The 25,322-nt window shown below is 49.3% G+C and overlaps 1 protein-coding gene across 6 annotated transcripts; it reads right to left on the bottom strand.

Moving 5' to 3' along the window:
• Positions 1-282: 282 nt before the first annotated feature.
• DCTD (dCMP deaminase) lies at positions 283-23,532 on the bottom strand. 6 transcript variants are annotated; one of them, XR_012064533.1, is made up of 7 exons: positions 23,414-23,532; positions 21,719-21,833; positions 21,314-21,449; positions 5,386-5,502; positions 3,940-4,036; positions 2,714-3,003; positions 2,497-2,632 (listed from the first exon to the last, which is right to left on the bottom strand). XR_012064533.1 is itself a non-coding variant. In XM_072950495.1 (6 exons), the coding sequence occupies exons 2-6, from the start codon at positions 21,824-21,826 to the stop codon at positions 2,554-2,556; spliced, it is 537 nt and encodes a 178-aa protein (XP_072806596.1). In that variant the 5' UTR covers positions 21,827-21,833; positions 23,414-23,532; the 3' UTR covers positions 283-2,553. The 6 variants fall into 6 exon arrangements, 4 of the variants coding, with proteins under 4 accessions (XP_072806596.1, XP_072806595.1, XP_072806597.1 ...); XR_012064534.1 differs by having other exon boundaries at positions 3,940-3,993; XM_072950495.1 differs by lacking the exon at positions 2,714-3,003 and having other exon boundaries at positions 283-2,632.
• Between the last annotated feature and the right edge of the window lie 1,790 nt (positions 23,533-25,322).

Here is a 25,322-nt window from a genome sequence, read left to right as displayed (position 1 = left end):
TAGCCTCCTGAATATCTGAAATCATCTCCAGATCCCTTACGATACCCAGTACAATATAAATGCCATGTAAATAGTTGTAAATACAGTATAAATGCTATGTATAGGCAGACCTTGGAGAGACTGTGGGTTCAGTTCCAGGCCACCGTAATAAAGCAAGTATCACAATAAATCAAGTTACATGCATTTTTTTGTTTCCGGGTGCATATTAAAGTTACATTTACACTATACTGTGGTCTATTAAGTGTGCAACGGCATTATGTCTAAAAAAACAATGCACATACCTTAGTCAAAAAATACTTTATTGCTAAGAAATGCTAACCATCATCTGAACCTTCAGCAAGTCATAATCACCCTGCAGTGGTAACACTAAAGATCACTGATCATCATCATAAACATTAATAATGAGAAAGTTTGAAATCCTGTGAGAATTATCAAAATGTGACACAGAGATGTGAAATAAGCAAATATGGTTGGGAAAATGGTGCTTATAAACTTGCTCAGAGAAGAGTTGCCACAAACCTTAAATTTGTAAAAACTGAAGTCAGCGTCCACGGAGCACAATAAAGAGGTCTGCCTGTAAATGCCTAAAAAATGCATGTGGCAAATTCAAGTTTTGCTTTTTGGAACTTCCTAGAATTTTTTTTTTCCTGAATATTTTTGATCCAAGGTTGGTTGAATCCACAGATGTGGAATCCGCGAACACAGAGGGCTGACTGTACGGGTTACTAGCTCCTAGACTTAGTGACAAATGTGACATAAAAATGACGCTCTCCTCTAAAAGGGCCCACAACTCACCGACAGCAACATAAAAATCTAACATAGTTTCTCTTTAAGTATCTTTACTGATTCCTTTCTTCTACTTACCTTTTGTTTTATGTACTTTGGAGCAGGGGGTTTGGAGGAGATAAAGGAAAAAAAAAAAAGAGGAGAGAAAAGGGGATTTAGAGAAACAGTAGAAGGGCAGCAGAAGCCAGAACTGGAGACAGAATTACAGGAGAGAGGAGGCCTGGGACCCATCAGATGGCTAATGACCCACGAGACGGCCACACCGGAGACCGGAGCAGGGCACGCAGGAGAGAGACGGGGAAGAGAGCCCTCCTGCCCATCTTCAATCTGGCCCATAAAGACGCATCGCCCAGCAACCCTGAGGGAGGCACACAGAAACACTCAAACTGTTCTCTGAGCATTAAAACATATGCACTGTGTTCACATACAATACAGAAATGATGGAAGCAGAGAGTCGAACACATAATTATAATATAAAAATGAACATACTTCGGTGTGGCAGATTTTAATAAAATTTTAATAACATTGGTAAGGAGCCAAATTACAGATGCCCCAGAACATGTTATACAAAACCTCAGAGACAAAATAAAAACTCATAAAAATATAAGAACACTTTGAAACGGTCATAATCTTTAGGATAAAGGAACCATTTTCTCCACAAAGGTACTGAATGAGTTTAGTAAGAATTAAATGAGATTAAAGGCAAGGTGCACTGCCATGCATTCCCCAAAGCACAGTGATTAGGAAGGTGAGGTTTGTGTCCAGAAAGGCACAGGTGATCTCCCATCACCAACAGATGTGGAAGAAACACCTGCAGGCCAGCTGAACTTCCTCCCGGTTCACGTACAGGATGGGAACTAATGACTCTCCGGGTGCAGCGCAGCCTTGGAAATGGCACGAGGCTGGCACGAGGAGCAGCAGCAACATGGCCCTGGGTGGGAGAAGCAGGTGCAGGCCCACCGTCCCTCATCCACACAGCCCGCCCCACAGCAGGGCGTGGGTTTGGGAGAGACGGGGAGGCTGGCTGCCTCCTCCGGGAGCAGCTCATTATTTGGATAAACTACCGTGAGAGCTGTGTCACCCACAAACCAAAGGTAAGAAGCAAAAACAGCAGGGGTCCCTGCCCTCCTGAGAGACACGGTGCCACTACCCTATGGGTGGCAGGACAGCAGAAGCAGAGAAAGGCTCCCAAGCTCAGTTACACTCATCGGCTGTCAGGACAGACGTGCTCCCTGTCTAGGACCTTTGGGTGGGTGGGTGGGGTTCCCTCAATTCTCTAAAGCAAATACTCAAATGCTACCATCACATGGGAGCTTTTTCTTCCCAAGGGCATGACGCGTTATGCTTCATTTGGGCCAGATGTTCCGCTCAGGGTGTCTGCTCATCCCAGTGGAAGAGAGCAATTATTCATGTGTCCTTCCAGCCCACGTAGCGTTGAAGAGAGGCTGTGAGGCGCAGTGGACGACACGCCCTCCTGCAGAGTCACCAGCGCCCTGAAAACTAGGAGGCAAGGGGGGGGCGCCCAGTTCCAGCCCCGTGCGACAGGCCACCTACGGCGCCTTTATTTTAAACCTTAAATCAATAGTTTAAATAGATGCTGATCCCATGTGACAGAGGAGACAGGAAGATTTGAGGTTTTATATTCTTCAGATGTCTACTTGTGCTGTCCTGGCTATTAAAAAGTTACGTGTAACTTCAAGATGAAAGGTATTAGCAGCTTCTTGGTAGAGGATAACCCCATCTTCTGGAGATTTAATGAGATGAAACTCACGGAAGCTTCTGAGTCGGTCTGCTGTTAATTGAATCAAAGTCGATGACAATCTGGCTGCACTTTGGTGTGAATTTCCTAAGCGTAAAGAAACAAAACATAATAAAGGTTTTATCCAGTGAGTACTTAAAGCAATTTGTTTACTTTGGCTTAACCTACATTTTCCATGGGGAGGAAAAAACTTTCCAGGATTCGCTTGATATTTTGTCTCTGTAGGAGCCAATTAGAGTGCACCACACCGAGAGGACCACGGACCAGCAAAGACTGAGACCAAAAAAAGGCGCAGGGGGTGGCTTGGCTCGTGTGTTCTTCAGCTAGCTGAGCGCATGAATTACCGGGGAGTCGGAGGATTTCTAACAAGTTAGCTGCACAACACGATATTCGATGACTCGTTTTCCCACCAGATTTATCTTATTGTCCAGGAAAGTTCCACAGCCAACTTGGAATCACTCCAAAGAGAAAGAAGAGTACATTTTTTTGTTTTTTTGCTCTCGTACACAGTGAAAACCAACCAGCTCTAGAGAGGAGTCATCCGTAAAATCCATGTTCTAAAAATGCAGAAGTAAAATAAACCCATGATATTTCTTCTCTCATTGATGTAACTTCTCAGTTAAAAAGAACACTTGGGACTAAACATACTCTTCTAAAAAAAAAAATCAGTAAACAGTAAATATCTAATTAGTACTGTGTAAATAATTTGTGTCTTAAGGCACAACCGTTTAAGAGATTCATTACATATAACCCATATCCCTAATGAAGCATCCAAGGGGCCAGGTGTGTCACCGATGATAAGGACCCCAAACGCTGACCACAAATACTATAAGAGAACTTCTCCAGAAAGCTTTCAGTCTCAAAAGAAGTTTCCACTGGGAACCAAAGGTGGTTGAACTTACTTGCAAGTAACACATCCCGCCCAATCTTTACCTAGCAAAGATAAGCATGAAAATCTCAATGACTTTTTCAAATCTCAGTTTAAACTCCTGTTGTAAAAGGAAGCCCTGGTGTTTCCATCTGGCAGGTTACTTTCGCCCTCAATTATTTATGCCAGAGTCATTACATCTGCAAAGTTTACAAAGGCTTAATGTTAATGTGATGAAACTTGCGAATTTAAAAGTTTCTCACTACAAGAATAATCAGTCCGAGCCCTGGAAAGTTACTAACAGGAAAGTGTAGCCATTACACCAACTGTCTTCAGAGACTTCTGCGGCTGCTCGTGAAAATCTATCCTTAGAATAATCTTTAGATCCTTAACCCCCCACATTTAAAAAGGCACTTCCAAGCGTGGAAGTCAGGCATCACAGGAAGAAATTAAACACCAGGCAAGGTCAGCGTGTGTCATCATCAGGCTTTCAGGCAACCTTTTTCCCCAGGTGCTTTCCACTTACCTGAAGGAAACCCCAGCCATCTCAAACAGGAGCCTGGCCGCCGTCGTCTCAGTGCTGTTGTGATATTTATCAGACATGAAAATAACTTCTTTTATACCTTAAAAGGCAACCATGGAAGACACCTCATTATATGCACGTACAGACGCCGCAACAGACATGCGGGCGGAAGCCCGGGTAGTGTCTGATCCATCACCTTTCTCTGAGTGTGCAGGCAGACACCGTCCACTTACTGAAATAGGTGTCTGCTGCTTTCAAACACAGCAGAGGACAGATTATATTTAATCTGCCCTCCAGTCTTTATGGTTTTTTTAAAAAAATAAATGCAAAGTGAAAACATGTCAAATAGTCAAGCTTTGATCCGATTAACAAATTTTCTATACTGCAGGCAATCAGATATTCTTTATTCATAAGGCAGGGACTCCTAACTCAGGAGGCTACTAGGGGTAGTGAAGAATGCTGGCAAAACCAGAGGTAAGTACCACTGTGCTTCCAAGAGCAGCTCGGGAGGCCAACTCAAGCCGGCCTGACGGAGGGCAGGTCTGTCTTCTCTCCCGTCTCACCAGGCAGTGCTAACAGGAGGGCCAAGAACCTGGAGGGTACTCCGCACGCCCCCTGCTCGCCTCGCAGCCTCAGCCTCGGAAGGGACCACAGGAAGCTGCTCTCCCCGGGCGCCTGCTGCCGTCCCTGTGCTGAAGGATGGCGAGGGAAGCTCCGGCAGGATCGTGCCCCACCGGCGAGGAAGCCCACGACATCCCTTAACGGAGGCCCCTGATTCTGATCCCAGCTGACCTCTTCTGCTCAGGGATCTGCGGGCTTGTGATAAACAGCCCCGTTAAACCACACATCTGGCTAACATAGTAAGTCTTTAAATCTCAAGCTGAGCCTTCTAGAGATAAAGTGTAGCTGAATCTTAGATGTGACAGTTTGAAAAAGGTGAAATATTCAGAATACAGTGGTGAAGATTTATGGTAACCATAAGGTAAGAAAAACTTGAAGGAGTACCATTTGAGTCTTATGACACATATATGCAAAGAGATGTTTAGGTCCTCAAATCTCTACCATATATTAGACACAAATTAAAATTTCATATAGGGACTCCCGGCTGACCTTGTTTCTGACAGAGGTTCATTCCTCTCCCTCCCCCCCTAATCTATGCACAATATGTCGGAGAACAGTAAATTGGCAGTAATGATATGCAATGCCTGTGTTGTTTTTTGGCAGCTTGCAGTTTAAGTTGCAAACTAAATTAAAAACACGCTAAGAATCACAGAGGATGCAATTAGTCTTAGAATACCTGGCACCGTTCAAAAACAAAACACGGGAAATACCTTGCAAAGTTGATAGTGCAATTAATTTAGACCTAAACAAGAGCAATTTCAGATCAAACACGTCTGCAACGAGCAGGCAGCAATGCAAATGTGACAAGTGGAACGGCCTGGGTCCTACCTGCCTGGATGATGAGCTTAGCACATTCATTACACGGGAATAAGGCGACGTACATGGAGCAGCCTTTCACGTCCGCCGAGTTTTTGTTCATAATGGCATTCAGCTCGGCGTGGCACACTGCGGGTTTGAAGGAGAAAGAGAGAAAAATCTTTGATTGCAGCTCATGAAGAATTTGCTAATAGTACCGAGGCATTCCATTTGCCCCTCTGAAATAACACAGATAATAGACTCAATTTTTAAAAAATTGATTAGAAAAGGGAAGTACTGAGAAATGAGGGCCACGTGGTCTGACAGGTTGGCAATCAGCAGCAGGACAGTTCCCGGCAGCACCGCCGGGTCTGTCAGCGCCGGGAGGGGCTGAGGTCTAGTGTCTTCGCCCACCCTAAGCAGAGCAGCAGCTCACTGCTCCACAAGAGCCTGGGGCCGGGAATGGCCAGCATAAAATGGCTCATCTGTGTGTTGAGGTGCACACGCAGAGATCTTCGCTGTGGCCGTCAAGAGGGCAAAGAGCAATTTGAAGAGCAGGAGCATCAAGGAGTGAAGCTACACGTTTCTATCCCGAGGGACTTGCTGCGCCTCGTGGTTCTCGGCCCACGGACACCCAAGAAGAACACCAGTGGATGACCAGTAGTTTGTCCTTTGTAAGAAAAGCATCCATCCACTTAAGGGCAATGAAAAGTCAAGTACTTACTATACTGGCTCGTTCCACTAAGGATCCCCAAATGGTGATCCAAGGTCATCTCCAGACTTATCTGAATTCAAGGTGAATGAGGCACCCTCCTCTCCTCTCCTCTCCCACACCCGGCAAAGCCCACCACCTTGCCAGGCCGTTTGGAGAGTGTTCCCACCACCTAACCCAGCGGGCGCTCCTCCTGAGGGAGCGAGTGGAACTCACTGCTCGGGTCTACTTTGGAATCCCCCACCTGCTTTGCTGAGTGGCTGTCTTGCTTTCTAATATCATTATTTAAAGTTTCTGGGTGTGTTACCTAAATCTGTTCTCCCTGGGGCGGTGATTCGCAAGCCCGTCTGCCTGCTGGAACCCGCCAAGGAGCTTCCGTATCTGTGTCCCACCCCTGGAGATGTGATGATCTGGGGTGTGGCCTGGGCTCTGGAATTTTTAAGAGGTTCTCCCACGTGATTCCAACCTGCAGACACGTTTAGGAAGCACTGCCTTACGGAACCCTCTTGTATCTGCTAGGGGACTTCACACACGCTATGCACACAAGTGCTAGATAAGTGTTGGTTGAAATTACCACCTGGCCTTGGTCCAAACCATACTAAACTCCTAATTACAAATATCGGGGCCTTCCAAGGTGTCCCCTTCTCTCTCCAACTCATCAACCTTCTACCCGTAACACCTTTTTCCAGGAGTGCTGAGGCTGTAAAACAAAGAATCTTGCCCACCATCCAGTTCTACAAGGAGCAAGCCATTAGCCACGGCAGGCGCTGACCTACAATTCACCTTGAAAGGAATTTAGGGCAAAGAACAGGAAGAGGTGCTCTGTGCTTTGGGAAAACAGGCAAAACAGGTCATAGAGAGAGAGAGAGAGAGATTTCATGAAAAATTAGACACAAATTTCAAGGAAAAAAAATCTTATGAACCCAGATTCTTGCATTTTCCCGTACTTAGAAAAGCACTAAATTCATTAACTGAGATCTGTTCCTTGTGACTGGCAGTAACTGAGATGTACGGTGACTGCACAAACTCCTTAGGCCAAATCATTTATATACCAGCCTCTCCCCACCTCTTCAGAGCAGTTGCCTCAGAGCTGTCTGAGAGGCTGTCTCCCGGGCTATAGTTCTCAGTAAGACCCTGAATAAGTCAACTCACAGCTCTTATGTTCTGCGTTTTTCTTTCTGTCAACAAGGCCTTGGAAGAAGCGTGTCCTAAACTCATGGCTCTCATACATTTCAGCCAGGATGTACTCACTCAGTTGCTCAGTGAACCTTTCTTTACGAGGGCCTGCTCTGGCTCAGACAGGATACAGACCCTGGTGTACCAGCCTCCCCAGGCCTCCCGTTATCGGGGTGGGGGGGCATCACAACTGTCTCTGTGAGTCACACGGCAGCTCTGTGGTGCTGCAGGCAGAGCTGACCTGGGGCCTCTCAGGAGATGTTGGGGAGCGCCCCTTTGAGTCTACGAATACCACGACTCAGTCGTGTGTAGAAATGAACAGTCTCTGGCATTGTTAACAAAATCGAAAGGAAAAAAAAGAAGCTGGCTGAATCAGATCACAGCCTGTCCGAGAATATAATCCCCGCTGACTGCAGAGGGACCTGAGCCTGGCCCCCCGAGCCTCTGTCCTATAAACCCTGAGGGGTTGGGGGGAGGAGGAGAAGGACTGGACGCTCATGGGCTGTCAGGGCGCTGGCCTCGGAGGAGCCCCTCAGCCCCGTCTCCTTCCTGGAGACCGAGATGTTCCCAAACTGCGATTAACACTGCTTGGTGTTGAAAACAATTAGATGTAATTGTTCCTGCTATTTCCCCCTTGAGGGCAGAGCCCAGTCTTCTAGGTTCTTTGTAACTCCCCAGGAGCTGAACACTCTGCCACAAACATAATGGGTGTTAAATATTTATTGAATGAATAAAGGAGGAAATGCAGATTCCAATTATTGATGGTGACATTGGGAAATACAGAAAAGTCCTCTTAAATTCAAATATCAGAACTATGCTTTCCCATCTAATAGCTACATTTTGATGGTCCTGGTATTAATATTCAGGCCTACGGTTTCTGAATCTATTAGGAAACACAATGATATTGTTTTCTTTTGAATCTCTAAAAAGTGTCACATTGGCTGCAACTATCTAATTCATCCCGGGCAGTTTGGGGCAAAACTTAACACTGTGTGTCTGGATTCATTAATGAGAATTATCATATGAAACAGATTCCCTTGAGCATCCTGTATGAAGGGCGGTTTATAGAAATAATACACAGGACTATGAACAGACTTTCTTTCTCTTAATTACCAAATCACAAGATGGAAAATATAAAGCTTCTTGTGAGACAAACAAGAGGACTGCTGGGCATTAAGAGTGTGAGGCACACGTGAGGCTCCGGAAAAGGAACGGTGACAATCCACAGTCCCACACACTCAAAGCCAATGACAGAGACAAAACGCAAGCGTCCCATCCACACTTGACTGCTCCGGCTCACCCCGGCACCCCTCCAACTTCAGACTCCAAAAATCCCCACCCCCGACACGGGACCCTGTCAACTAACACCTGCTCCCGGGCCTGCACCTGAGGGTTGCGGGGAGAAACCTCAGGCCCGGGAAGCCCGCGACACCCAGCCCGGCCCCTCCCACGTCGTGACCGCCTGTGCTGTCTGTCCGGATGCTGAGGTCTGAAAGGCTTCCCATTGCTGGCCTGGTGACCTCTCAGCTCCACAACTCCCATCTCTGCGGCTGTGACCCTGGCTTCCCCTCCCAAACCATCCTGCGTCTCTCCTCAGGGCTGACCCACCCCGGAGGTACCGCGCAGTCAGGCCTCACGCCCCAGGCTGTCCTCGAAGTGAAACAGGGTAGATGTACTTGACGACTGTCCCTTCAACTTGTGTAACGCAGGTCAATCAGAGTGGGGTCTGGGGACTCATTTACCCAGCCTGGCATCTCCCCTGATCACGTGACAGGTACCTGAGTGCCCTGGCCCAGGACAGCCTTGCTCTGGGGCCCCGGCCGGCCTGACCACAAGGCCATGCACTTCCCCTTGTATTCAAATCCCTCTCCGGCAAGTCTGTAGAAACCAGAGCTTTGCCACAAGAGCCAGCTCTGGGGTTCAAGACCCAGTATGTGCTCCTGCGGTTTGTCGGAATAAATGAAAAAGTGCATTTCCAACTAAGTAAATAAAAGCAGTTTTTAAAATCCCAAGGTCATCTGATTTTTAGCTTTTTCCTAATATGTCCAGTTTCCCTCCTCCATCCTCTAGAATAGCTGATCTGCTCCAAGACAGGCTCTCACTACAAAACGCAGGTCTCCTCTCCCGTGCCAGCAGCAAGGCCCGGCTCTCAGCCCTGCATCACTCAGCCGTCACCCATAATGCTGGCTTCTCGCTGCCTCCATCTACAGACTCTCAGAGAGCAGATCTACTTGTAAAACCCTGAAATCCCCATTGTTAACCCCAATTTCCCATCTTCTCCTCAGGCCTCTTCTTGGGGTGGTCTGAGTCTTCTCTGTAACTGCTCTCACTATGATAAACACTCCACAGATATTTGATGGCAGTAAATTAAAGAACACATGTATCTTTTCCCAGTGCTGGTGTTTTCATGGTGTGGCTTAGGAACAGTTGCAGCAAGAGCTACAAATAGGCCTGGAAGCAAAAACCAACGAGATGGTTCTGCTAGTGATCTCGAATTGACCATAGTTTTTATATTTGTAGCTTGAATGAGGACCAAGTATTCCAAGGATACACAGCGTCTAAAAGTAGTCAGAAGACAGCTAAACTGTCACAAACACACACACACACACGATGGATTCTCCATTCACCCAGAATTACTCATCTATGGCTGAGTAATAAGCAAAAGAAATCTCCAAACACTACATGTATATTTGTTAAGCACAAAGAATGACACAAAACCCTTCAATGATTCTCCATATCATTTAAGAGGAAAAGAATCAAAGGCTGAAAATATCAGATTAATGCTTATAAAGTTCTTAATTGCTCCAAGGAGAACTTCTGTTTCAGGTAATTATGAGATACTTCATATGCTTTGGTCTTTTTTTTTTTTTTTTCCTTTTCTATTACTAACTGTCAGAATTCAGAACCACATTAACCTTGGACCACTGAGAAGAGATCGTATAATTAGAAAACGGTATTTTTCAAATTCCCTCTTACCAGGGCTTGATTAATCCTTACTGTCTCACGTAGGCGTTCCTCTGGAAGTTTGACAAATTAACAGGATATATTCCATCCTTGGCCAGGTTTAAGAGATTCAACGTTTTATAGATTTAACCTTCCTCCCGTTTGATGTAAGACTAATACAGCAACTATTTTAGACAGTAGCAATAGTAAGGTTACTTTAATTAGGTTTAAAAAAAAAGCAAGAAATCTCGGAATAATGCTAAACAACTGCTAATTGCTACACAAATAATTTAATAGTGTGATTCTATCCAAATGATGGCTACGACTGGGGCCTGATAAAATCTGGGGTCAGGAAAACTGACTTTCTATTCCAGTTAAAGAAAGTCTCCAGGTTACTTAAAATTCTTCATTTTCAGAAGTACAGGATTTTACTTGAAGAAAATGACTTCCTCGGGCCTGAGGGGTACTCAGCCAGGGCTGACCTGGAAAGTGGGGCGGCCGGGGGTGGCTGCTGTCATGGGGCGGGTGAGGGGTTCCGACCAAGAGCACCGGCTGAGCTCAGCCTCCTCGCACCGCCCTGTGCCGTACTTTCCGGGCTGTGCTACCCACACCCCGGGGTCCCTGGGGAGCGCTTCTGTGCCCCCAGCTGACGACGGTGATGCTCCCAGGGCCGGGCGGCACCCTGTACTAAAACGCGGACAGTCGGGCTTGCTGCCAAGGCAGACGGTCAGGACTCGGGCCAAGAAGGGTGTGCTCACGGCCGTGAAAAGCTGGGGAGCCTCACCCCGCCAATAATAACTGACTCAAAATGGGGTACCCGGTTCACAACTGACTCGTGCAGCTTTTAAAAAATGACTCAATGTTCATTTTTACAAGATGTTCTGCTTCCAGTCTGATGACAAAGTTTTTTTGTCATTACTTCTTGAAATCAGGATCTAAGTGTGTTCTCACTCCTGGAGTCGCACAGGTACCAGTGGCTAAATCAGGCCCAGCTCTCTCAGAGCAAGGGTACCCCCTGCCCTGGGTGCCCCCAGACGCCTGATGGAGGCTTCCACGGAGGGGTGCGGCATGCACCCACTCCTCTAACAGACCCACTTAGGGGGCTGTTTCCCTGCTTCTGGAGATAAAATGGAATTTCAACTACTTATTTCTTAATTATTGAAAGATACCCTGACAGGGCCTCATCCATCACTGCCAGCTTTCAAAGAACCCATCCTTCAAGTCAATAATTTAACAGAGTAGCCTCCAAATTTAAGCCCCTCCCTCAACTTCCCACCACCCCAGCACCCCCACGAGGGCTATTAAGTGTTCATTATTATGGTTCCCCCCCAAATCCAAAGCAAACATTTCTAGAATTTGGACACAAACAGCGTCATTCCTCTCTCCACCTACCTCCCCTCCGTGAAGTTTCCGTCCCTGTAAAGTAGCAACTAGATTCATTATCAGAGTTTTCAAAGGATTTGAGGTTAAGGCGGGCAGGGGACAGGGAGAAGGAACCGACAGTTTCATCCCTGGTCTAAGGCAACTCTACGCACACAGGCCGGGTCACCCACACCCCGCTCGTCCCCGCCGCTGCTGCACACCCCCACCCCAGAGCCCCTGCCCACAGCCTGCCTCTCTGACAACCTGGACTCTCCAAAGCCTTCTTCACTCTCCTGCCTTCGCAGACAGACCTCTACCCCTCCCCTGAACCCAGCCAGAGGGGCTTCCCTTGGTACCTGGCTGCAGCAGGGAGAGAAAAGGGCTCAAACCTGCAGGCCCCTCCCATGACACACACGGTGCTGAGTTCTGGTTGCGGGCACAGCGCTTGCGGGGCAGGGCGCTGGGGCTGCAGGAGCAGGTGGGGCCAGTCCCTGCAGAGACCGTGCCCGGCCAGGCAGGAGACCCCCAAGCACAGACAAACCAGAGGGCGGAGCCAAGGAGGCAGGAGAAGGGCCAGGGAGATGTGAAGTGTTTCCAAAATCCAGGAAATGAGGGGTTAAATGCCCTGTTGGTAGGTAGATGGGGAACTCAATCTGCAGGCAGTGTTGCTTCTGCAGAAACATGTATTTGGGTTACAAATGGCTTTCAGAACAAAGGGGGGTCTAAGCCCTGGGATTTGCCTACACAAGGGTTCAAGTTCCAGCCTCACTCAGCTATGAGAAGGAGTAATAACGCCGTCCCTTCCTCTCTCACTGGGATTACAGCGAAGAGCTCGTGAAGAAAACGGCAGGAGAAAGCTTCGTGAACGAGAGAGCTCTGCCGCTGGAGCTGCTGTTACCACGTCAGAACCGGGCTTGTCTTCTGAGAAGGGGCAGCCTGCTCGCTGGCTGGTCCTCGCGTGGGTGAAGACCGGGGCTGGGGGAGCCAGGAGGCGACAGGGGACGGCACTCCGGCCTCACCTGGCCACACCCCAGCCCTCCCACTCCGCGTGCCTAGACTCAGACACTGCTGCCCCCCGGCCCCGCCTCACGCGCAGCGAGCGGCCTTTCTGTTCAGAAGGCAAACTGGGCCCCACTAGCTCTGGCACTGAGGGGCCCCAATCCCAGTGGAGAGATGCTGGTTATCACAGCCTCGGTTTGTGAGTGAAAATAAAAACAAGCAATACTGACAATGCGGAGGATCCCAGCCCTGTCCTTGGAAAGCGCCTGGAGCCCGTCCTGCGGTGACCGCGTGCCCAGAGGGGCGGTCTCGGCGGAAGACAGCAGCAGAACGGGATTCTGGCCCCATCTGGGGTCCGCGGGGGCAGCCAGCCCCTCCAGGCTCTGAAGCACCACCTGCCGGGGCCAGGCCACTCCCGGAACACCGCCTCCGGGCTGGTCGGGAGGTGCCGGTTCCTGGAGCCGCCGCACCGCCCTACTTCCTCCTGCGTGTCCCTCCGCCACCGCCGCACAGACTCTGCCCCCACCTTCTAGTGCCACGACCTCTGGATGCCTCGGCCTCTCCGCCTGTGAAATTCAGAGACAGCGACGGGCCTCCGAGAGTGGCCACCCAGACCAGCCTCTGGGAAGAGCACGGCACGGAAGACGGGCTGGGTAAATGCTGGCACCCCGACCGCTCCTGCCGGGGCGCCCCGGGCTGCTCGGCTCGCCGGACAGAGCAGCCGTGTCCCTCCCTCTCTCCCCTGCGCTGGCCCCACCCGCCCCTCCCTCGCGGTCCCTCGCTAAGGCTGTCTGTCTGTCTGCACGAGGCACCCGGGGAGCCATTTAGCCCCAGCGGTTGTGCTCAGGGCTAAAGAGATTTCTGACTGCGGTGTTTCTATTATTGAGAATGAAGCCCCCAGAACTCTAATTACAAGGCCTCCCTACGTGCTGAGGGCGCACAATCGGGTCAGAAGGAGGAGGAAGTGGAAACACTGCACTTCATCCACGGGTGAGCGTGCCCACCTCCCGCCCCACTGTTCACACGCGATGCACGCTGATGCCTCACGTGCACGGAAGAAGCAGGGACAGAAACAGCACACCCATCGCTGTCTGACAACGTTGTGCTGCAAATACCCACTACAAAGCTTCAAAGCCTCCCTCTCGGGTTAACAGCTTTTAAAGGTGAACTGGGACTGACCAACTGGCACTGGGACAGGAGTCAGGACGGCTCTGTTCTGATTCCAGCTCCACAAGGCACGCCTCGGGCAACTCACTGATCCGTTTTAGGCGTGGAGAAGATGGGGCTTAACCGATCTAACTCAGGAGTCTGGAGGTGAGATCCGTGCTCCTGACCCTGCCCTCTGTTCCCAGGACGGCTCCCCAGCTCTCCACCCGCACACACAACAATCTTTCTTCCTCCTCCCAGGTGTCTGCTCCTGCTCCCGCTCCTCCACCCTCCCCTTTCAGCCAACAACCTCCTCATCCCTCACAGAAACGCTGCAATTGATTACATCTCTGCCTGCAACTCTTGGAGCCTCGGTGTGGCCTGTCACCCAGCCCCCCTGCCCCCACACAGTGTCCCTCCCCTCATTACTAACCTATGAGCTTGGGGGCCGAACCTCTCACATCCTCATCCATCTGTTTCTCTCCTGGATTATTCCGCCTGCAAGCAAGTATGTGCTGCAGAAACAGATAAAGACCAGACCCCCGCCTCGTGCAGACAGTACCGCCTCCCTCTCCCCCACCACCCTACCACTCTGAAGCACCACGCATCTCAACGCTGGATCTGTCGGCTGCGCCCATGCCCTCACCCTCTGTTCTCCCTTCAGCTGGCCCCAGCTTGCCTTCCAACCCCAGCGTTCTGTCGGAGCTGCTCTCTGCAACGTCCACAGTGACCTCCATGCTGCTAAACCCCATGGGCATTTCTGCCTTCTTAGACTTCTCAGCAGCCTGTGACGTGGCCAACTGCTCCCTCCTGGAAACACTGCTCAACCCACTCCCAGCTGCCCTATTCCTGCTCTGTGGACCCATCCTCTCCCTCCAACCTCCAGGCATTATGGTTCTCCAGGATCCTGCCAGGGTCCAGTCTTTGCACCCTCTCCCTACATAACCTCACTCATTTCCATGATGTCACCCAAATGTCACCATGCCACACTGACACCTCCCTCCACTTGTACGACCTCACAGCCTCACTGGAAGCTCTCTCAGACACCTCCAACTTCAGGGGTCCCAATTTCCCTTGATCTTCCCCCAGACCTAGGTGCTCCGGACAGAACTGTTTGGAAGGGGTGGATCTCCCTCCCCCACCCCCTATCACCCAGCTCTCTTGAGACCGCCTCTGAAGCAGATGCCTCCTCACCCAGCCCCCGGACAATCCACTTCCCACACTCTTTTACATCCAAACTCTGGACCCTGTGGTCTCCCAACCTCACCATTTAGTCCAGCCTTCACCGGCTAACTGGGGCCAATTCTCTCTTTGGCACACAATGTTCCAGTGCCTTCCTGCTTGAGGGCCTTCACCCAAGCATCCTGTGGAATGCTCTTCCCAGCCCCAAGCACCCACTACCCCATCCTTCCCTAGTGGGGACATAAAGGAATATCCAGTAACATCTGTTTATTCCATTAGCGCCTACCTCCTCCACTACTAGTCCGCGCGCTCCTTGAACAGACCGCTACGTTACTTCCTGCTGCAGAGCACCTGACACAGAATACGTATAATAGATGCCCTTTGAGTATTTGCTGAGGAAATGAATGTCCGCGGGTGAACACATCCTGAAAAATGTGATGTTCTTTAAAACATAGATACGAGTCTTAAAAAGGAAGCAAGATGCCTTGAGAACTCACCAACAGACAACTCAAACTGAGACAAGAGTAGATGCCTTATTAGCATTTACGTCAATTCCTAAAAAGTTCTAACTTGCTTGCAGAAGGGAAACCGACAAGGAAGAATTCTGCTTCCCTTTTCCACCTAACTCAAAATTAATGGCATTTTGAACAAAGTCTTTTAATTGCTGAATTTAAAAATTCATGCTTGGTTATTATATTCAATATTTTAAATTTACTATGGCATCTATCATTTGAAAGAAGCAGAGAGAAAACTTACACCTCCGCTAATTGGCTGGGACCTACGCATCAGGAGAGAGAAGATGAAAGCTTCCTCTCATTCTAATCCCCAGCTCTCATCAATATTCTAACTTTATCACGGGCGTTCCCGGTGCCTGGCAAGTACCTATGTTTCAATAAACATTGGCACGTGGACTGATTCCCATGAGGATTTCTCAAGTCCTTTCTTTCTATTTGGTCTTAGAACTACCTCTTGTCTCCAAAGAGTTCTGAGCGGGCCACCTCTGTTCCTGTATTTTCCTGGGGGGGTTAGACTTGGGGTCGTTTTGTTCACTGCTGTCCTCCAACCCTTTCCGGTCCGTGTTCGCGGGGTAACCTCCACTCTTCAGCCTCCCCCTCCTGCCTCTGTGCACAGTCTTTATCCACCTTATATTTATCTCAGAACTGGGGCAAATCTGAATCGCTGGAAGGAGGGAGGGAACGAAGCCTGTTTCTCTCTATTCATTTGTCCACATGCACAGACGCATAGTCTGTCTGCGTCGCTGCCACCACAGCTGTTGGCGGTAGCCTTCACCCGGGATGCTTTCAGTACTCACCTAAGACCCCCGAAGCAGAGAAACGGCACCCTAGTCGAATACAGTCGAAGACATACTGTTTAATTTTCTCCGAGAATTCTAGAGCTGGAGGAGTCCTCACTGATTATTTACTTCATACAGATACGAAGACGTACATGTCAAGTCGTGCATCCACCAACCCCACAATGACTGCGTTTGTGGACCCGGGCTCCAGACGGTCATCAGTCCAGCGTTCTGATAACTGTCCTCTTCGGCACTGAGGGGCTATTCCTGGCTAATCTGCGTGCTAAAGGCCTGTACAGGCCCATCTAAATACAAAACAATAGGCCTAAGAAGTGAAAGTAAAAAGCAATATAAATACTTGCAAACACCTCTAGGAACCAGATTTTATTGCATATTTCTGGAGATATACCAACTGCACAAAGTACAATATTGTACTAGGGATTTTGTACGAAACTCCCTCATGAGACCCACAGTCCGGCCACAGCGACCGGATGGCCACTTAGGGGTGTTGGGACACCATCAGTGAAATCAGAATCCTGCAGAAAGAGAAACAGCAAGTCCTCAGATCCACGGATCTGCCTAACAAAACCAGAGGCACTCAATTTCAACTGGCTGAGGGAACAAATTTGATCTTAATTACGCAGAAGCTCTTACAAGTTGCGAGGAAGTCCCAGCTTAGGAAGGATCAGCCTCCAAACTTCTTGATAAATTAGTTTCTCAAGACTAACCTTTCGGATGCCAAAGAAATATATCACAGGCGTGACAGTCAGGAAAATGTCAGTGTTCGAGAGGGTAAGGCAAATGGCTAAGTAATCACTAAAATGACATCTACGCGTGCTTAACAATATGCTAAATCTGAAAAATAAAGATTACATTTAAATATAAAATTTAAAGGAGCACTGTCACACACCGGCAAAACTGTCTCCAGCTGTCATGCTGAACTGTTGCCTTAATTAATTCTCGCATTTTCCTTCCCAGCATTATGTCCCTTTTAGAGTTTTGCTGCAGAAATATAAACTGACTCTGGAAAAAAGTCCCACGTCTCCACTTCTGGCCGGTGCACCGGAGGCAGGGCTACCGCTCCGTCTTGGGACATCACGACTACGGTCCCTTCCATGAGGAAGGGCGTGATGCAACACGCAAGGCAGTCCTGGCTTCCTGGCTGACTGGGGTGGAAGAGGGGGCCACGCAAGAGGCGAGTTTCCCTGCAAAGCCCCTCCCCAACGGGACCAGCACAGCAGGAAGACACAAGCAAACCTGGTGAGCGTGGAGAGTGCTGCTAAAAAACGGGAAGTTTAACAATGGCTCCCGAGGAAGAAAGAAGCTGATTCTACCCCAAACCTCTGGTTGGTAAACCAGGTCATCAAAACAGGTTACGCAAACCAAGGAAACAGCGATCTCTGAACTACCACGTGTATGTCACCTGCATTTTACAAAATTGGTATTTTGATTACATCGGCTTCCCTGATGAATTGAACCAAGAGAAAGGAACTGGAAATGTCAGCTGAGTACTTCACCCTGGGTTTAGCAACCACCCCCTCATGAAAATTAAGATCTTCCAAAGTTTTTTACATGGTAAATGAGATCAATCTGCTGCTTCCTGGTTTTGCCGTTGTCATTCATGTGAAAAGGTGTCACTATAATAACACTGACTTCTTCCTGCCACTTACCCTTACTGACATCATACTATCTTTTGGATTTTTCAGGAAAAGGATGAGATGAAAGGCAGTTTCCTTGGCACCGGGAACTTTTCACTTTCCACATTAATACTACATTGTAATCAAATAGTTTCATGAGGTTTTGATCCTCAGCCTGGAAGAACAAAAGCAGCCTTTAAAACATCTCTCCAGAGACACAGCCCAGAAGGTGCTCTGTCTTCCTTCTGTCACATGTCTTCTGTGTTCACCTCCCTCCACAAGGTGTCAATCGAGACGAATGACTTCCCCACTTACAGCGTGAATGAGGAGAATTAAGTTGTGTATGCTGCCGGTAAACTCAGAGCTCCCCTTTGGGGAAATGGTGAGGCAGGCCAGCTGTGGATGGCTTTCTGCCCAATCTTGGGTTCAGGCCACCACCACCTGACCCTTGCCCTCTGAAGGGGTTGCTTCCTGGATACCCCTGTTTGCTCAGGTGCACAGTGGGAAGAAGAAAATGGGTGGTCCACTCTGCCACCACCTACCCACTTCAGAAAAGCTGAATTCCTGAGCTGCCCCACAGGAAACACAGAGCACTGGCCTCGGAATTAGAAGCTGTCACTCTGCCTGTGTGGCACTGAATTAGTTACTTAGCGCTTCTGGGCCTTCATGTCCCCATCCATGAATGAAGCAGGTAGCTTAGACCCTGTGGGCATGATCGTGAAAGTCCTTACACAAGGAAAAAAAATGCTTTTGTAAATGTATCAAATACCGAAACATATGAATCATCAAGTTGTATACCTCCAACTAATGTCGTTTTATATGTCAATTATACCTCAACTTAAAAAAAAGATGCTAATAGATTAACTAGCATTATTTAAGGGTCTTGGAAGTTTTACTGACATTTAAAAGAGGGTCCCCATATATTTAAAAGAATTAGGAAATCAGTTGTCTAGAATTTACATAATCTCTAAAGCTCCTTTACAAGCATGAACACATAGTCTCTCTTTTCTGAGACGGCAACCTAGCCATCATTCATGTCAGTGAGGAGACAAAGGGTTAAACCCAACCCAATTCTAGACATTATCACTTATTTTTTAGATTAATGTTTAAGGTCTTAAAACAGAAGTAATTTTAGTCAATTATTACCAAACATTTCTATTCCATCCAAGGCTACCAAAACATTTATTTCTCTGTGGTACGAAATCTTTTAAAAAGATCAGACTGAGTGTACAGTTTACGGCTAGCCATAGTTACTGAGACTTAAACTCCATTTTTACATGTATTATGGCAGAAGTAATACTAAATGCCTTTTAAAAACCATTTAATACCTTCTAGGACTTTTACGGTACATCAAATTACAAGCTTACTCTTTGTGAAAGAAGATTGTCTATGTTCTAACACAGCTACATGTAAAATGAATAATTGATAAGTAAAGGGGCAAAGAGCTTTGAAAACCTAGAGGTATCACATGGAAAGTAAAAGATAATGCAGACAGACAGCCAGTGCCCTGAAACGGAGCAACCAATCAACAGCAAACGATCAGCAAAGCTGGGCAAATGCCTGTGTGGGTTTCTCTTTAATTTCTTCTGGGAAGGAGCTCTGAAAGGTACTCTCCAACTTGGACAAAAGGCAAGTATCTCGGAACAAACACAACCAGCTACTGGAAGGGAGAAGTCGGGGGATTCTGAATGTGCTGCAAAGCCACGGGCTTCTAGGTCACTGCCAGAAATGTGCCCAGGGCTCACGGCGACGGAAGAAGGCACAAGTCCCACTGGGAGAGCCGCTGGGTAACCAGTGAGGACCCTCCATGCCGGCCCAGCCACGAGCATCTTTTTGCAGTCAGCCTCAGTGCCACAGCCTGACACCTCCTAAGAACTGCTCTGTGGGAAGCTCAGCCCCAGGGCCCGGCGCTCACCGCCTTGACTCAGCAAACAAGGGCTAGCCTACTCACACACTTCACAGCGGACCCTGAACGCCCTTTCATTTTTGTGATCTTTCTATGGGACCTTAAACTGACCTGTGAAAAATCACCTTCGAAGGTGCCTACAAACAATGAATCACTTTCCTTCTTTCCTGTCATCGAAAGCTTACAGAATCAAAAGCAGGATGAGAAGAAGTTTCTAAAATACGTTGGCATGCCTTTCCTGTGCTCCACTCAGCTAGAAGGTGAGGCTGAGACAGTTTTATCCTCTTTTCCCCAGGATCTTATACATCCTCCCCCTATGAGGGGGGAGTTAAATGGACTAACTTGACTATGAAATCCTCTTAATCACTAAACTGTTTTATTCCCCGAAAATTGCGAGTACTTTGTAGTTCTCCCCGATCTCATTCCTCAATTCCTTCTTCATCTCGAGGCACAGTTTTTTTTTCTTTTAAAAATGAAGCAGTTGCCCTGAAGCAGCTTAAAAAGAAATTCATGGGGCTTATTTAACATGATTAAGGTCCAGGAATATTAGTAAAAATATATAAATTAGGCTAAATGTAGACTTCGATTTCTTCATGAGAAAAACCTGGAGGAAAAACCTACCAGGGAAGGGCCAATGGAACAGGGGGCTCAGGTCACGCCTGAACCCCATTTTCTGAAGGCACATCTTTCCCAATGGGTTGGCCTCCATCTACTTTACTCCCAAAAGAGCCAGTCTGTTCATTTCCAAACATAAACACAGGTCCCAACAGTATGAAAACTCAGCAACCAGCGGATGCAGCTCCGTGTGCCTCGTTACAGCATCAGCTGCATATCCACCAGGGAATTAAAGGAAACATGAGGCCGGGCTTGTCCCTCCCAGACGGTCTCTGAAGTGAGTCATCCCGGGACTCAGGTGGGCAACAGATTAGAACGAGCATCCTTCCCTAATTTAAAGAGGAAAACCAGAGATGGCCAGGCCAAAGGTCTTCGGTTCCCTGCCTCCGGCTTGTGGTCTGTCCACCGCCCACTCTGGGGCTGCAGCGTCCCAGGGACCAGGAGGAGGCTAGGGCATCATCCACCTCTGGGTGTCCAGCTCACAGTTTGTGTCCTGCTGCCCAGAGATGAACCAGAGCCAGATTTCCTCGGTAGGTGGAGGGGCTTCCCATCAGAGTGAAGGCCTGGCCAGTACCCGCTGAGCTGGCTCTGCTTCCACGCAGCTGAGAAGCAAACAGCAGCGCCCCAAGGCCCCCTTCCCAGCTGCCTCCCCCAGGGGCTGCGACACCCTGCAGAGAAGCCTGCCACCAGTGCTCCGGCTTCTGCAGCCTGGCAGGCTGCCAGGGATACACGCCAGGCCCACGCTGGGCCCACCCCGGGAGAGCCCTGGGCCCCAGGCCGGGCTGCGTGACTACTACCATGCCTCTACTTGTTGGCTTTCTTTGGATTTTAAAGGAGGGCGGCGGGAAATTGGGGTAGTTCAATAGGATTTTTTTTTTCTTTGCAGCTGTTGACTGGAAAGGAAGATGATGCTTTCTGACCAGCTGTTGTACTTCAGCACTCCCCATGGCTATGCCCCTAACCAGAATGGAACACAAAGTGTGCCCTACCGTAAGGGTACTTGGTATCCAGGATATTCTCCGCTGTCCTCCTCCAAGGCAAGAGGTCATCGCTGCACCCGTTTGGCATTCCATTGTACCCGATGCCCACAATCTTGTTTTCTGCATTCACGATGCAGGCTCCGACCTACAGGGAAACATGCCCAAAGGCTTGGTGACTTCGAGTGGCTGGCTGCCACTGGAGAGGCAGGAAATGAGACCAGAGGCCTACGGCACATGACAACTTCCTCTGTCACAGGAAAATGTAAGCATGTAGGAATGCACAAAAGCCAGCAGATTCACTCTAATTTTGTCGGTTGGCGGGTGTCCAGGGGCCTCCCCCTTTTGTAGTTTGCTCATCTGTGGGCATCTCCGGGTCTGTGAGTGTCCAAGCAGCCTCCTATAAAACTCACTTACCTGGGAATTTGGATCTTTGCTCCTCTGTGCCGATAAGAAGGCCACAGCCATGAAATACTCGGGCCATTCCAAATAGTCATCACGTTTTTTGCAGAGAACTTCGCTCATGCTGTGTCTAAAAGAAAAACACAACAAAACAGCAGTTGAGAAACACATTTCGGTCCAGTTCAACCCAAGCACATTTCAATTCTGGATCTCCCCACTCAGACAATTTCAGTTTATGTTTATCAATCAGAAATCCCAGAACATGAACCCCAGACAGTCTCTGGTCTTAAGGAAAAAAAAAAAATCAGGAAATTAAGCTACTATTCACAGGTTTGGATTTCGCCTGATAGCGGCGCATTCCCTGATATTCCATCTATCTACTGCTGCCTCATACGATTTTTCGCAAGTTCCTACACTTGTCTGCCCTACAGATCATTCTCATCCTTACCTCTCTCCTTTATCAAATGGAGCCAGCACAAGGAGGGGGGAGACTTATTGATCATTAATAAATTTTAGACACTGTTAAAGATTATACACATCATCTCACTGAAGCCTCATCCTGAGCTAAGGTAACTAACATCCTCTTTCTTACAGAGACTCCGAGAATTTAGATAACTCGCCCCAAATCACACCAGATGATGATCCATGCCATTTGATTTCCATTCGGAGCTGTCCCAACTGTGATATTCACTTGTCCCTTCCCCTTCCCTCAGTTTCCCAGATGGGACAGAAGTTATCAACTCTGATACTGAATCAAGCGAGGAGGAAACAGGAAGAGTGACGCGTGTTACGAACAGGGCGCGATTTGAGTAACCCTGGGCTGTACTCACTGGCAGGCACAAGCTGTCTCTGCGAGAAGGAGTCCCTGACAGGGCCAAACACTTTCTGACGGGGAACAGGGGTCCTTTCAGGGGGGATGAAACAAGGGCAAGGAAGGAGGGCAACACCAGCACCGGGTAGCTCCAGGTAAGTTTTGAGAGCCTAGACAGCTAGGCTGAGGGAAGGCGAGGATTTCCCAACACGGGCTTTAGGATCTAGCTGTGAAGTGCAGCGAGCCGGTGCCTACGACTGGGAGGCAGCAAACAGGTCGGCGCTATGATCACCCACTAATTTATGCTGCCCCAATTCTGAGAAGCCTGAAAACCCTCTTAACACGAAGCGATGCTGGATGAACTGGCTTACCACCCGGTTTAATGACTGGCTTCCATAATCGCTTCTGGGGGGCAGGATAAGTGCTGGCTAAACAGGAGGTGAGGGGAGGAAGGAGAGGGGAGGGAGAGCAACTTATTGCTCGGTTTGGTTTAAGGCTCACTGGTGCCCCGAAGCCCAGCTGCAGAAGCACAGGAGGAACAAGTCCAGGGAGATACCTCTAGGCACCAGCCGAGACGCAACCCACGCTCCCCCCGCTCCCCCGATGCCGCTCGCCGGACGGAACCGCGCACCCCTGCGGCACACGCGGCCGCTGGAAGGGGCTGCTCTTTTCAGACCCCCCAGAACCCCCGCGCGCCCTCGGCTCCCGCGAGAGGGAAAGCGCCCTGGAGGCCGCGGTGCCCGCCGCGAGGCTGACCGAGCACGCCGGCCCCGCACGCGATCCCCCAGCAGGTTTAACCGGGAAGGGGCGTCCCCGGGGCTCCCCGCGCCCGCGCCGCGGCCGCCCCACGTGGCCCGCGGGAGGCGGCCCCCGCCCCCCGTCCGGCCCCGGTCCGCGACCTGCAGGCGGGCACCCGCCGCCGCCGCCGCCGCCGCCGTCCCGCCGCGCGCCGGGGAAGGAAGTCGGCCGAGGGGGCGGGGCCGCCGCGTGGCCGGAAGGCGGCGGCGGCGGCCCGGGCGGCCGCGCGCCCTGGGGAGGGGGCCGGCGGGCGCGCCCCGGGCGCGGAGCTCCGGGCACGGCCACACGGTTAGCTCGCCCAGCCCACCCGGGGGTCCGGCCGGCGGCCTTTCGGGCCGGCGCACGAAGCCCTCCTCCCCGGCTGCCTGTCTCCCTTTGTTGTGGGGGTGGTTTGGGTTTGCCCCTGACTTTGATCTGGTGGCGGCGGTCTCGCCGCCGCCCTGGGTCGCCGGGACGGACTGCTCCCGGCCGCTCCCCGGGCTCTGACTTCATAGCCGTTCATTTTTCGCATCTCTGAACCTGAGAGTCGTTTCTGTTGTTGATGGTGAAGGATTTGGGTTTTTTTTTTAAATCCCCTACTTGAATCTACCGCCAGCTACTTAAAGCCCTCGCTATAAAGAAATTGTGTATGTACACACACACACACACACACACACACACACACACACACGAAGTAAGGAGAACTGGTCTGGGCCTTGGGGGTGGGCTTGCTGAGTCCCCATGTCCCCGCAGCAGCTTCCCTTTCCCGCAGGAGGGGTTTATTGGGGCAGCGAAGTGGGTCGGGCGGGGAAGCTATGCCTCGAGGCACAAATGCCTCGAAGCTCAATTTGCATGATTGCTTTGTGCGGCCAGCTTATGGGAACTGCTCAGATTGTGTGGAAGGGCCTGAGGTGTGCGCTTAATTAAGCCTGCTACCCCTTCCCAACCCCCACCACCGGCCACACCCCTCCGGGTCTTCCCCATAAAGTTTGCTGGCTATTAAATTGTGCACATTTTGACACAGTTGTTAAAAAGATCGGGAAAACGTGCTACAGGTCAACAGGAAAGACCTTGGGTGACGTTTCTAAAGTCATATGCTCCAAGGAACTAAGTCTGATTTTCTTGAACTGGCTTATTCTGTTCAGACTTCTGGCCCCTTAGTCTGGTGGAACATTGGTTCCACCGCAGAGAATGACGAAAGAACCCCTGTCTGTTTTACACCTGGGGCTTGAGGATATGTCGGCAGTCCATAAATAATAGCTACTGTAGTAATCATGGGTTCTGATCAGCACATCCCAGATCTGAGCCTCTAATCCAAACAAAAGCTTGTTAACTATATTAATTTAGCCTAACAGAGGAAGAATAATGAGAATAAACAGTTGGTTCTATCTAATTTCTCACAGCAGCAGACACATCATTCTTCATCTCCATGGTCCAGCCTGTAGATTCAATAATTAAATTATGTACTTCGTTCGGTGGATGCCGGGAAAGCAAAGGGGAAAAATACTTCATCGTTAACTATAGATTTTTTTTTTTTTTGCCTGATAAGACTCAGGCTGGAAAGAGCTACATAGATTAAGATGATGATTTTTAATGTCACGTTGACTTCACTTGGCTGTCTTGTTGCCACTAAAATTTATTATATGCTGAGCCCCCGGTTCCTCTCCCCCTCCCAGATCCACTGCTTGGTCCGTGTCACACTCATCTATAGTCTTTGAGTCTTTATAGATCCATTTCTCTTCTTACCCAACCTCCAACCTATACATCACCAATTACTGCTGGTCCTTCAACCACAACATCATTAAGCTTTCTTCCTTCCTCTGCTCTGTAAAGACTGTCATACATAATTTAGTTACTTCTCATCATTCTCCATTTTGGTCAACTCACACACTCCTCTCTGCAATAAATTCAGGATCCTGCTTGCTGCAAACACATTACCCTGAACGTTCCTGCATTTCACTGAAAGTCTCTCATCTTATAAGATGACATCATTCACAATACAGGAAACCCTCCTGATTCATGGTTTCACGA

This window comes from Vicugna pacos, chromosome 26 (assembly GCF_048564905.1).
Source record: "Vicugna pacos chromosome 26, VicPac4, whole genome shotgun sequence".
NCBI lineage: Eukaryota > Metazoa > Chordata > Mammalia > Artiodactyla > Camelidae > Vicugna > Vicugna pacos.
Note: the sequence above shows the minus strand (reverse complement) of the source record. Positions and strands in the feature narration are given on the sequence as shown.

Coding starts and splice junctions, on each gene's coding strand:
- DCTD (XM_072950494.1), bottom strand. CDS start 21,826: ATGAGCGAAGTTCTCTGCAAAAAACGTGATGACTATTTGGAATGGCCC. Junction 21,450..21,718: donor GCAAAGATCCAAATTCCCAG/GTAAGTGAGTTT, acceptor GTTTCCCTGTAG/GTCGGAGCCTGCATCGTGAA. Junction 3,994..5,385: donor TAAGCTCATCATCCAGGCAG/GTAGGACCCAGG, acceptor ATATCACAACAG/CACTGAGACGACGGCGGCCA.